This window comes from Sturnira hondurensis, unplaced genomic scaffold (assembly GCF_014824575.4).
Source record: "Sturnira hondurensis isolate 20B ecotype Veracruz unplaced genomic scaffold, ASM1482457v3 Scaffold0009935, whole genome shotgun sequence".
Classification (NCBI taxonomy): Eukaryota; Metazoa; Chordata; class Mammalia; order Chiroptera; family Phyllostomidae; genus Sturnira; species Sturnira hondurensis.
In genome coordinates, this window is record NW_028082566.1 from 3,676,122 (window position 1) to 3,690,506 (window position 14,385).

General features: G+C 36.9%; 1 protein-coding gene across 2 annotated transcripts in view; it reads left to right on the plus strand.

Moving 5' to 3' along the window:
* The window catches only part of CPNE8 (copine 8), a 178,683-nt gene that overhangs the window by 54,403 nt on the left and 109,895 nt on the right, over positions 1-14,385 (plus strand). For both annotated transcript variants that reach the window (XM_037058176.1, XM_037058175.1), the window contains exon 6: positions 11,579-11,655. In XM_037058176.1, the coding sequence (XP_036914071.1) occupies positions 11,579-11,655 (77 nt within the window). The remainder of the gene's footprint in view (positions 1-11,578; positions 11,656-14,385) is intronic.

Genomic DNA, 14,385 nt, shown 5'->3' on the forward strand with positions numbered 1-14,385 from the left:
ATGAGATTGTTAAATTTGGGGTACTATTAGGGAAAATGAAAATATGGAACGATACCTTAGATTTCTGACATTGCAAACAAATGCATGCTACATTGATAAATAATCAGTAAAACTTTAATTGATACTATTGATGGTGGAAAAATTTTTTGGTGGATAAACATTATGATCCAGTCTGAGTTATGATATCCAGGGACATATTCTTTTAGAGGATTAATCCATTTTATGATTCCCTAAGGAAATCACTAAAATATTATCCCCAAAAGCGTTAGATGCTGTAAACAAAATCTGACATTTTGAATTCCAGCTCTGTTCTCTAAGTTGCTATTGACCCAATTCCAGCTGTGTTCACTAACGGCATACTTCTATTAGAGTAATTGCATTAGCCAATTTATTAGTGAAAAGATTAATAACAGGCCCATAACTGATGTATCTAAGATTCTGTTCAGTGTTCTGGCCAGATGACATCCACATGTACTTGGTTTACTACATTTTCATACCCACAAGGCTCTCCAAAATGCATTTATCCATTTGATATCAAAGGGTCCCCACTAAAATTTTTGTTTTAGACATGTTAATGGCTCACTGAATTATACTGGTCACAAAACACCACCTTCCATGAAGGTGGGTTTGTTCTTTAATGTGTCTTCTAGATATATTTATAAACTTCTACATGTAGATCAGATGTATGCGAAAGTTTTCTTAATGTTTGGGCCGTGAAATGTATTTGCTCATAGGAATAGATTTATAAGTGAAGTGAGATTCTTTTATTAGAATAAAAGACAACTTGACTCAAATATAACTGAACTGAATTCTAATGTATATTTATACAATCAGGCAGGTAATAAATATATTCTAGACCGTTTTTTAGTGCTGAGGAGGATGAGATCTGTCCAGAAAGTATCCAGCCATGTAACATGAGAAATAAAGACATGTATTGAAGAAGGTACGAGATACAAAAACCATTATACGTAAGACAGTGACTCTCTAGTCCCCTTCAAAGTAGGCTTACTGGGCCCTCACACAGTTCTCCTGGTCTCCATCAGCTGTCCTGTGGTATTTTCCTGAATCTCATCCATGGTCTGAAATCTCTTCCTTTTCAAAAGTAATTTTAGTTTTGAGAAAATCCAGAAGTCGAAGGGCACCAAATCTGGGCTTTAGGAGGGGCTGAGTCACCTGGGTGATTTGATGTTTTGCAAAAAAAACTCTGCAGTAGATGTAATGCATAAGCGGGTGTGTTGTCCTGATGAAGCTCCAATCACCAGTTGCCCATAGCTGCAGCCTTCTGAGTCATCTGAGTAGTTTCCATGGAGGAATGTCCAAGCTTAATGCAAAATTTGATGCAGATTTGTTGCTCTACTCACTCAGTCCATTTGAATATGACAAACACATAGTACACATGCCCACTCAATGGCGTCTACTGCCCCTACTGGCTAATACAGTCAAGTTGTCATTGTTCATACATGCTCACTCCAGTCCATTGTCCTTGGCTGTCAAGTTACATTGATGTCACACAAACTGTTCTCATTATATTAACAATAACTGGACTTTTTCTGGATAGATCATGTAGCAATCAATAAGACAAACATGTTCCATGTCCTAAAACAGCTTATGTTTTTGAAGTTGGGTAGGTGGAGTGGGCAGATTTATTCAACAGAAATAAATAGGATACTACTTGGCAAAAAAAAACCCAGCCCAAAATCTTACCATTTGTGATAACATGGTTGAATCTGGAGAGTATTAGGATAAGTGAAATAAGCCAATAAAAGAAAGACAAGTACCATATAATTTCACTCATACATAGAATCTGGTGAACAAAATAAACTAACAAAATAAAAACAGACTCATAGATACAGAGAACAGACTGACAACTGGTAGAGGGGAGCAGTGTTGGAAGGCTGGGTGACAAAGGGGAGGGGACTGAGCATAAAAAAAAGCAAACCTCATGGATGCAGATAACAGTTTGCTAATTCACAGAGGAAGACGGGGTGATGAGAGGTAGAAGAGAGTAAAGGGTGGATAAATGGTGATGGAAGGAGACTTGACTTGGATGGTGAACAGAATACAATGTACATATGATATGTCATAGAATTGTAGACCTGAAAGCTATATAATTAAAAAAGAAATAAATGCAAACTAATGGTTAAGATAACTTACTTTTTATAGCACTGAGAAAGAGTTACTGATGAAGCCCATTAACTAGAAGCTTAGATTTCTCTCAACCAGGCAGGCAGTATGATTTTGTACCAGTTCTCATCCTAGGTGTCCTTATTAAAGAGAAGGAGGGAGCTATTGAAAATCTAAGGGAAAAGTTTCCCAGGAAAAAGGAACAGCAAAACAAAGACCTTAACTCAGGAAAAAGTTTGAGATATTGGTGTGACTGAAGGATAGCTACCATATAGAGAACATTGTGAATGAAAGAGGAGTGGAATAAAATAGTTTGGAAAGGTTCACAGGATTCAGATGATGTGGAGATTTACAGTCCATAGTTTAAAAAGTCTGAATTTTTTTTCGTGGATTTCACTTGAGGATGATGTAATATTATTTATACATTTGATAAATGACTGGCAGCTGAAGTGGAGAATGGGGTAAGGGAGCAAGACTGGAGTTAAGGAGACTGTTGGAAGAGGTCCCTGAGAGGACATGATTGCTGGCTCACATCGCAAGTCGGACCCAGGCAATCAGAGGCTCCACACTTCTCCCCCCGATCCTATCCTTAAAATGTACATTCTGCCCACAGCCTGAGCTTACTCAAGAACAGCCTTGAGTAAGTAATGTGTTGTTAGACCATCTGCACTGAATACATGACTGAATCCCATTAGTGCCACTGTATAAACTTTTAAGATTCTTGAGGGTAGAGGTAGCAATCCACTTGTTTTTCTGCTGCCCAAGAGAAGCCTAGTATGCAAGTCCCCCCACTTATCAAAACTGTCACCTACCAATCTGTAGTAGGCTGCCTCTTTATTTGCTTCCTACTTGCCTTTTGTGTTAGGGGAGCAGTTTCAGATTTCACCCAGGGTCCGAAATAGGCAGATACCAAGTGTAAGGCTGCAGCAATTTGGTGAGGTGAGCATTTGGTGAAGATAGCCTTTGAAGTGGTTAAGAGGTGATCCGATTTTAAATGCATTTTGGTCACATGTTTGTTGATCAATTAGATGGCAGGTGTGAAGACAGGAGAAGAAAGAATGACTACTGGGTTCGTGGTGAGAGCAACTGGATAAAAGGTGATACAGTTCTGTGCAGGGGGTGCGTTGGGAAGGAAGAGAGAGAGGTGGCAGAAGTGAGTATAGTCCAATCAGCAGTCAAGGCAGGTTTATATTGTTTAGAGACCCGAATAGAATCACCTGGAGATACTGATTGGTCCATGTCTGGAGACTAGAGATGTAGATTTGGGAACCATCAGCCCAAATACTTTAGCCCAATAACTTTATGGAGTTGGAATTCAATAAAGTTATCTCATAAAAATATGGATAAATGGAAAAGAGACGAGGATATAGCCTTGGGGGAGCTTAAGCATTTAGAAATTCAGTGGAAGATTAGCCAAAATTATCACCTTAACAGCCTGGTCAGGTCATGCCACTGTCCAGCGCAAACTCTCCAGTGGCTTCCGCGCACACCTCGGATGGAATCCACAGCCTGTCGTGGGCCTTAGTTCCCTCCTCTCCTCCCATTCTCATTTTGCTAATTCTCCACTAGCTCCCCCGCCGCCGGCTCTCTTGCTTCTCCCCCAATATATATACACCCTCAGTATATTCTTGTCTCAGGACATTTGTTCTTGCTTTTCTCCTACCTGGAATGCTTTTATCCCAATAGTCACATGGTTCTCTCCCTCACATTGATCAGATTTCTACTAACATTTCACTGAGGGGTCATACCTGATTGCCTAGTATCCCCTGATACCTTTCCAGTAATGACTTTCGTTTTCTTTGTATGCTTTCTGGTCCTTCTTAGGTTGAGAGCTACCCTTATAAGCATATTCAAGCTAAAGAATTTATGACTGATGCTCTATAAGTGGATTGTTTGCACTTGAATTTTTAATACGGCCTTGTAGATCTGCTTTAGACTTTGAGACAGATAGGGACGATGCCTGAAGTATGTTGATGATGACAGCGTCTTTAGCACTTGTTAAGTTATATTACATAGGATTGTTTGTATGTAAAACTGGCCCTTACCCAGCACTTAGTATTTAATAATGATATAGTTGTGTATTTGATATTATTATTTAATAATGCTGTAATATATTTCATATTATTTAATAATAGTATTTAGTAAGTTTTCTAGTTGTTTGGACTGTCTATTGTCTCACCGTGTTTACTAGTAGTGAGAATATGTACTTATTTTGTGTTAGCATGTTATACTGTTCATTTCTTTACTCATGGGTACTAGCATTCAATAAAAGTGATGTGCCTCCATAAGGTAACTATATTCTATATATTTGTTATATTTTTGAATTGCATAGCTGATTTTTAAATTTATGTATCATATGGTTTGCAAGTATTAAATATGTATGTTGTGGATAATTTTAAATGGTTAATTTATATCAATGACCATATAATCATTGTTGAAAGCTTACTTTTTAATCAGCTGCCTTATTTACTGCCTTCAGTTGTAGTCTTAGCAAGCAAAATATGTTTTGAAAATTAACAAGTGCAGAGGGAAAGGAAAGGAATAAATTTAGCTTTAGAAAATTATTTTGAAATTTTATTTATAATTTTACTACTGATGTCTGAGTTTAGTACTTTTTATTAATCTCTTGAAGGTAAGATTAGCATTTTTGATTTGTAGGTCAATCCATCCATTAAAAAGACAGACTCCTTTTTGAAAAAAAATAGCTGTGTTGTAGTCATGTTAAAATGTGACAAGTTGTTTCTACTAAAAACTGCCTCTTGGTAAATTATACCATGGTTTGAAAAAGTCATGCAATTGTTTCATACTGAGGTTGCCTTATTCCCCAAGCAGCATGTAGATATGCTAACAACCATTAAGACAGTAGGAATGATTATTAGAGTAAAAAACCACCTTGTTTGATAAGTAGGAATTATTGCCAAATTGATCTTGATCAATATGATCTTTGGTCACACGTTGATCCATACAGTTCATGTGATTTGTATGAATTAATTAAAAGGAAGGCAGTAGTATTATCAGAGTTCCAATATAAAATAGTATAGTTCCAATAGTAAAATAGCACAAGTAATAAAATTTCACAAAAGTAATAAAAACTTTCTGCACCAATTTCTTCTCACTTGGTTGAAATACTGTAAAAGCAAGAAATTTTGTATCACATATTTTCTCTTACTCTTAATGTGAGTGTATTTAGTTGCAGTATAATGAATACAGGGTAGAAGGAATTAGTGGAGGCGAATCATGAGTCTATCTTATCAAGAAATTGAATGATCAACTTTTGGGCAGTTGACTGCTCCCAATTACTCCGCTGTATTAAAAATTTAGCTAAGCAGAATAAGCCAGGCAGTGAAAAACAAATACCATATGATCTCACCTTTAACAGGAATCTAATCAACAAAATGAACAAACAAGTAAAATAGAACCAAAGACCCTGAAATTGAGAACGGGCTGATAGTGACCAGAGGGAAGAGGGGAGGGAATTTCAGGGGAAGGGGGGAAAGGTTTGCAGGAATAAGTATAAAGGACACATGGACAATAACAAGGCGGGGTGGACACGGGGGAGGTAGGGAGTGCTGGGGGGGTTGGGCTGGGATGGGGGTAAAAGGCAGAAAACTATGCTTGAACAATTTACAAACAGAGCGCATACACAAGGAGCTCCTGCTACCCACAAACATTTGTGTATTATAAACAATTAAAAGAGTAAAAAACACCCAAAACTTTAGCTATCAATAGCCTATTTAATGTCTCTTAAAATAATTATTTATTAATTAAATTATTAAATGAAATCATTTATTTATTAATAACATCTGATATTATATTTCAGATATTCATTGACCACTTTATAAAACAAAAAAGACATTTAAAAATTATCTTTGTAGTCATTTCAGGAGAAAAATGTCTTGCTATTGAATACTTATGAAATTGTTAATGACAAGGCTAATGATAAACTGCATGCATTAATTAGCTTTGAAATAGTATAGAAATCATTAATTGCACACCATTAATGCCTCTTGATTTATTATACCATGGTTTTAAAAACTCATTCTTTTACATATATATGTTTTCATGTACACTAGTTAACATACAAGATAAATCGGTTTATAAGACATATTTGGATTTTATAATGACACCCAAAATGAGCATTTGTATTGACCATGAGTGCGAAGTGGTTTTGGAAAAGATATATATTACTTTATTCAGATAATTATAGTATCTTCAGTACTGTCATATAGTGGTAAGTAACGAGTTTTGAGTACAGAGTTATGTTCTATTAACCCTGGGAAGGGGATGAGAAGGGAGGCATGGATTCCTTAGGTGCTTACAAGCATGTTCCAAGCATCTGTTCTAAGCACTTTGCACATATTATTATATGTAGTCCTTCTAACAATTTAACACATAGGCATTGTTTATTATGTTTATTTTATAGAGTAGGATACTGAGGCATAGAGACATTAGTAAGTAGCCACAATATAAACCCTGGGAGTACATTATAGACCCTCATAATTCTCACTGTGGAGGAATGTGTTATATACTGCTTTGTACCAGTAAACAAATAAATATACTGCTTAGGTATGTAAAAGATCATTTAAAAAAAGCTTTACCTGAGAATGTTTAATTGATTATAGAGGGGTGGCAGGGGAGGGAGAGAGAGAGAGAGAGAGAGAGAATGAGAGAGACAGAAATGTGACAGGGAAACACAGATCACTTTCCTCCCGGATTCACATGCCCCTACCTTCTGGGGATGGAACCTACAACCTAGGTATGTGCCCTGACGAGGAATCACACCTACATCCTATTTTTGGTGGACAGGGTGATGCTCCAACCAGCGGGGCCACCCTGCCAGGGCGGTAAAAGATCTTTTAAAAAGAATATATAGGAATCACCTGGCTGGTGTAGCTCAGTGGATTGAGCTCAGGCCTGTGAACCACATGATCGCGATTCGATTCCTAGTCAAGGCACATGCCTGGGTTGCAGGCCAGTTCCCCGCAGGGGACTAACAAGAGGCAACCATACATTGATATTTCTCTCCTTCTCTCCTTCCTTTCCTCTCTAAAGATAAATAAATTTTAAAAAAAGAATATATAGGAATCATTAAAACTGGTAACTACCAAGCAAGCAAAAAACCCCAACAAACATAACCAGTTTATTTCCTGCAAAGTATATTACCTTTTAATATATGTGAAATTATTAAAGCACATAGCCTTAATGTGATTTGAAAATGTTATATAAAATGTAAATGGATGGACTTGACCAGTAAAAATTGGTACAGAGGAAATAATAAATAATAATTTGAAGAAATTAGAATATTATACTCTTTATAGTTATACAGTTAAAGTAGATATTCCCCTGAATATTAACAAGGAAAGAGAAGAGAACCATCCATGAATTTGCACAATAATCACCTGGAATCTGATGGTGTAGCACTGCTTCCATGGATTTTGAGCTGTTATGCTAGTAACAAAACTAGGTTATATTGTTATTGGAATAAGCCAAACACTCCCTCTGATTTGCTTCTGTGTTTGTTTACAACTACCTATGCAATGTGAAACTCCTGTTATTGTTATAATGCTTTGTATTTCTGTGCTCTACACCTTTTTCTTGTCTCCTCCACTTCTCATTGATAGGTCTCTCGGGTTTAACATCAGCATATTGGATTCTGGGTAATATCTGGATACTTTTAAAAATGGTAGAATGCATCCCATATATAATATCAATGCGGTTTACATACATTTAAAGAAATTAAAAAGCTAAGATCTATCTGTGTGTTGTTTAGATTATAAAGTAAAATTTCACTCAATTAGCAAATATTTACTGATCTCATGGTCAGTTTGGGCAAAGCCCGAGGATTAATATGGTTGAATACATTAAAGCATTTCCAAGCTGCTATCACTCTAGTCTAGATTTGGTCTTGTGTGTGTGTCTGAGTTGTGGAAAGGTGCCTGGATTTATTACTGGACATACTATTATGACCTATTATAATGACTTATAAACTAGAAAAAAACCACCATAGCTAGACACGAGAAATCAGTACATGTTATATAGCTAGGTTTTATTTCTATATTTATCTAACTAAAGACAAAATATCTAAAAATGTCCATTATAAGACACTAATTATGTTACTAGTATTGTGTGAAATGCATAGGAAATGTGAACCATTGAGAAGACTAAAGAATGGAAGCAGTAGAGCTTTCCAGCACGAGGAATGGTTGACAAATATTATGTGCTGATTTATGCTTTCTGAGTAGTAAATGTGTTGCTTTATAGGGAATATGCAAGTTGAGACAGGCACGAAACAACTACATACATGCCATAAATACTTAGGGGCAAGGTGTGCAATAACAGTGGGGATAGCACACATAGGTGCACACCATATCTTTTTGTTGCATACTTTGTTCATTTTATTATAATTTTTTTTTGGTCCAGCAATGATGATATTTGCCTGTTGATTGTTTGCTAATGTGTGTCCACCCTAATTTGGATAATACATGCTTAAGATTATACATGCTCAAAATATAATTACAGCACAGAATAACTTTTACAGAGACTCGTTACTCCATTGGACAAATCCATTTAATATGTAGTGTGTGCAGCTGACTCTGAATATCAGTATCCATAGAAAAGAATTCTAGAATCTGCCATATATTTTTTTGCTGTTCACTCAGAAGAGCAACGATATATTCTAAATCTTTAGTATTCAGCCCTAACTATATGCCATGAGACTTAGAGAAATTAGGTTTGCTTAGAGAACCCAAAAACATATTTGTAAAGTCTGTTTGGAAATTGGAAAAGATATGTTATTATTAAGAACACTTAAGGTAAATATATAAAGGTTTCACCTTAAGTACTTTTTACCTATTTGAAAGCAAAATTTTAGATGACTTGCAAGTTTATGAAGGTGTTGTCATTCTGTGAGCCATTGAGTTCCAGACAAGACTTATTTTCTGTCTTTCCTTCTCGCCACTGTACCCTTCCTGCCACGTGCAAGTACGGTTGACACCAATACTGTCACTTTTCTGTGTGGTCCCCTACCTTTTTCTACAACTTTAGTTTGGGACTTAGTACTTTGCTTCTTACTGACTACGATAGCCTTCTGATTGATCCGGCTTCCAGATTTCCCTCCCTCCTCGAGTCCATTCTGCAAACTGGTACCTAAAATTTTCAGAATGCTAGAATGCTTCTGATTATCCTAAGAGATTTTTTTTGGCCTAGTCAGAAGGCTCCTTCAGAGTCTTGGCTCTTCAGCCCCATTTCTGCCCTTTACTTCAGAGCCTCTTTTCTCATCATCTCTTTTCTGCCTCTAACTCTGATCTGTTCTCTGGGGTTAGAATGTCCAGCTTCCTTCTCTCTATGGCTCCTTCCCACTTGGCTCTCAAGGCTTACTGCCTTTGGGAAATAGCCCCCTGACTCTTATGGGCCTTAGAGCACGCTTCCTTCACCTTCCCATGTTCTTTTCACTGAAGAACATAGTTTTGCTTTTATGGCTTGTTAGGCATTTTGAAATTTTATTTAGTAAAACCTGAAACAACATTTTGTTTGCTGTCATTCCTGTACCTGACTGTTCTAGGGCTTCCCCAGGGACAGTTCACTGCACAGATTGAGGGAGATCTCCCCCTCTTTCCTTTAAGATAGATTGGAATTATATACGGACTAAACTAGAAAGTGTCTTGTGGGGGGGTTCCACCCACAGCCCCCGACTCTGCCCCCACCAGCCACCACAGATGAGAATAAGTCTATCATGACATGATCTGCTTGGCAGGGAAAAGGTGGCCAATCTCTCAAAGGAAAAGAGCCAGGACACTGGTCCTCAGTGGGCTTTTATCAGGTTCAATTTGCACAGGAATACAGGTAAAGCTCGTCAATCATTGTTAGGCAGTAAGGATCAACCAATAGATAATATACAAAGAACTCTGAGGGCTTATTCCGAGTCACGGTCAGTTAGCTAAAGGGCCATAAAACTTTGGGAAACAAACTCATTTCATGCTTGGACCCTTATCAGAGAACTGAGGACATTCTTAGCAAAGCAGGTTTCACAGGATTTTATGCATTCTTTCTTAGGCCTGATTGCCCCAGAGAACCTGCCCTTTCCAGCACAGGGCCACATCCACCTCCAGCATTGTTTTAGGCTTAAGTTAGATGAGGGTTGTGGGCAGTGAAGAGATTAGGAGAGTTCTCACAAACAGAATGAGGACTCAGGCTACGTCAAAGCCTAGGGTTGAGGAACCATCACCCCGTTTTTCTATAGCCCAAACCCTTCCCTGGGGGTCCCTTCAAGATTGTGCCTGTCTTAGGTTGTCCCTCCCTTAAGGAATCTTACCCTTAATTGGCTGGCTAGTCATCTGCCTGGGACCAGGCAGGGTGAATAGAAAGAGGGCAGAGGCAATGCCCCTACCTGGAAGATAAGCTTTATTTCCTTAGTAGCGTATGGTCCCAAGGTCCTTTCCTCAGCCTTAAGCATGGAGGGTTACAGCTTCTGAAACCAGGCAGGGTGGTTCCCAACAGTTTCTCTGCCTGAATCACCTCCTTATTTCCTGCCCCAAATACTCAGATGATGTTGGAGCCCTTATCTGATTAGCCTGTGAAGTTGCATTGTATTTATGGTACTTAAATTCTTAGACAGCACATCAATCTAGAATCAGAACATCTGGCTGAGTCCTAACTTTGCTATTTACTAACTGCTTAAAACATGGAAAAGTGAACCCCTTCGATGGTGAATTTATTTTTATGTGAGCTGAAACATTAATAACAGGCCTCACATGTTGCAGGGTTATTCTGAGTCTTGAAAGCAAAAATCATGATTAATGAATTTTATAATGCTTTATACTAACCCCTATTTTAGGCACTTCTTATATGCTAGTATCAACTCATGCAATAGCTCATTGAACACTCCAAATACCTCTGTGAAGGGGACTAATCCATTTTAGAGATGAGGAAAGTGGAGAGCAATTAAGTTCACAGTCACAGGTAGTAGTGGTGGTACAGGAATGGACACCGGCAGTGTGGCTCCAGACGCTGGCTGTATAGCCGTGCACCACATGGTCTCTCTGTAAGTGGTGCAGGTTTTCTTTGTCACCATTGTTCTGTGTTTGCACAGTTCACTGGCTCAGCCAAGAGCTTTGTAGTTTTAGAGACATCCAGAGGCAAGCCACTTGTGAATTCAGATCCTGGAACTTTTTCCCCTTTTCCTTTTCATTTAAAAAAAAAAGAAAATAAACACAAGGTCTAAACACAATAACAAGCCTGCTCTGTGATTAAAAGGACAAAACACTGTACAAATTTAGGGGAAATCACTTTGCTAAAATTAATGCATATTGAGCTTATGTATTGAGCTTCCATTTAATATTGGAAGTTAAAGAATTCAATATTTCAGCAATGAAAACAATGCAAATATGATGTGCAAAATATTTAGTATAAAGATGGTCTGGGAACTTATGAGCTTTAATCCTTTTGTCTATTTTAGGACTTTCTGGGACAAGTGTTTTGTACATTGGGGGAGATTGTTGGTTCACAGGGAAGTCGCCTGGAAAAGCCAATAGTGTAAGTATTTTTTAATTCAGACAATTACATATTAACTCTGATTTCTATTTCTGCAATTTGGAATTGATGAATACGTGGTTGTAAATCAACTGTGGGTTTTAAAATCTTATCTGAGCTTTACTTGGAAAGTAATTTTGACGGTCTTAGGGGATAATTTATATTTCAGCTGTCCTATGCCACAAAGTGTTCACGAAATGAAATGAGCACATTTAAACTAGGAAGTATGTTTGCCTTTTGTTTGTGCCATTAAGTCTTAGAGGTTTAGTACTTTTTAAAAGAGATTTTAGTTCTTTGGGCCATGAACAATATGTAGCACCATCTTTTACAAATATATGCATTTTTAGTCACTAAGGTTTTAATTGTTTTTATTACAAAATTGGTTTATAGTGAAGGCAGTCAGTGTGTAAATGATAAGAGGAGGTGGTGACTATGGATTGTATCTTCTACCTCCACCTTCAATTACTGGGATTATGTTTTATTTTTTTATTAGTTGCATGTGACCATCCTATTTTCTCCAGTTTCAAATAAGGCAGAAAACAAACTCTAGACATTTTTCCTATACTTCATCTTCCCTGTCCTCATTCTTCTCCTCTCGCTAATGTGATTATTTGGATGAATTTACCTGTTTATTAAAATCAAAAGATCTTGGAAGAATACTTAAGGCATGTGTAGAGCTAAATGCAATGCATAAAGGTTTGGGGAATTTTGGAATCTGTATCTTCACCAGGCTTTTAAGAATCCTATCCTTACAAAGTGAGTATCAAAACTCCCCAATCTATTCACCTGTGACCTCAAGCATGATGGCCACGCCATCATTCTTACATTCCCTGTATAATACTGGGTCTTATGCTTAATGTTCAGTGCTGTGCAAGGACTTCTTAGGGTAATAAGAGGTCTGTGAATTCTAACTTCTTTTTAAAAAAGATTGTATTTATTTATTTTATTTTTACTTATTTTTAAAGATTTTATTTATTTATTTTTAGACAGAGAGGGAGAGAGGGGTAAAGAGAGGGAGAGAAACATCAGTGTGTAGTTGCCTCTCACACACCCCCTACTGGGGACCTGGCCCACAACCTGGGCATATGCCCTGACTGGGGATGGAACCGGTGGTCCTTATGTTCGCACAGCAGCACTCCATCCACTGAGCCACACAAACCAGGGAAAAGGATTTTATTTATTTATTTATATTTATAGAGAAGGGAAGGGAGCAAAAAAGGGAGGGAGAGGAATCATTGATGTGTGAGAGCAACATTAATTGCTTGCATCTGCTCACCCCCAACTGTGGAGTTGGCCTGCAACCTAGGCATGTGCCTGGACCAGGAATCAAATCTGTGACCCATTGGTTTGTGGACAACAGCCTACCCACTGACCCATACCTGTCAGGGGTATGAATTCTGACTTCTTTTTATTTCATTTGATTTTCTTAGAAAATTATTATTAAATGTTAGTTTAAAAATTTTTGGATATCAAGTACCTTTTCAACATTCATTTCATGTGTAATTTGTTTTCACATAACTATAGGATTTAGAAGATTATGATTTAAATATATTTTGTTCACTTTAATAAGTTAGTAATACATTATTTGTAAAGCAACTATATGGAAGTGTTTTATTAAGTGTATATAATTATATTTTTAAATGAATATAATTCCTGTTCCATTTGTTAGTCTAGTGACTCAGGCCCATTGAGATTCTCAGAAGATCACTAAATCTACCTTTTTTTTTCTGAAAAAAAATCCATAATATATACAATGCCAACTTAAAGATGCCTTTCAATATTCTTTGAGAGAAAACAAAAAGTTCAAAATAGAATGATTATTTCAGAGCAACAGAATACTGATTTTTATAGAACTTGTATTCATATTTTCAAATTGATAATTTTATTTGAAATTTTTATCTGAAAATTTTCCCATGAAAGAAAATCATAACTCTTAGTTCAGAAAACTCTTAAATTACATAGAATTTTTTCACATTGGAAAATCATTGTTATGTTAGACTTGAAACATGTTAAAAATTTGATATGTTTGTGTGATATGTGGTAAATAGAATACAGAGTGGGCAAAAGTAGGTTGACAATTGTGAGTACATGAAACACAATCTTGATAAAGATACTGTAGTAAGCATAACCTACATGTATTTTTCCACACGAACAACTGTAAACCTGCTTTTATCACCCATGTACAGTGTAAGATGTGGTCCTTCTTCAGCTAATTAAACAATTTTCACCAGATAAGACTAAGAAAAACAAATTCATACTAACAGGTGAAATACCTGGACCAGTCATTAGCAGAGTATGTATGCAAAGGTTGGGAATGTTTGCTAGCATTTGAGTCATGATCATTTTACGCAATGAGAAAAGATGAGATGCCCTTTAGATATCTCTCAGCTCCTGCTGAGGCTTCGGTAGCATACATGAGGCAAAGCCTTAGAAATCTGTTCAGATACAATGGAGGTATTGTAACCACACACTTTACGTCATCTGAGGTATTTTGTAATTCACAAAAGTGTTTGTATTATATCTATCTTATTTAAAAAGGTACAATACATTAAATTGATCGAATTTGAAAAACTATATGCCACTAATCTTCTATTCAGCCTTTGACCTCATTGGGCAACCTTCTTAGGCAAATAGGCATTCTATCGTAAAAGAAATTAAAGGTAGGTTTATAGTTTGAGCAGTGAGAGATTTAAAAATTTTTCTAAGTGAAGCTAGGTAAAAAAGTATTAAATG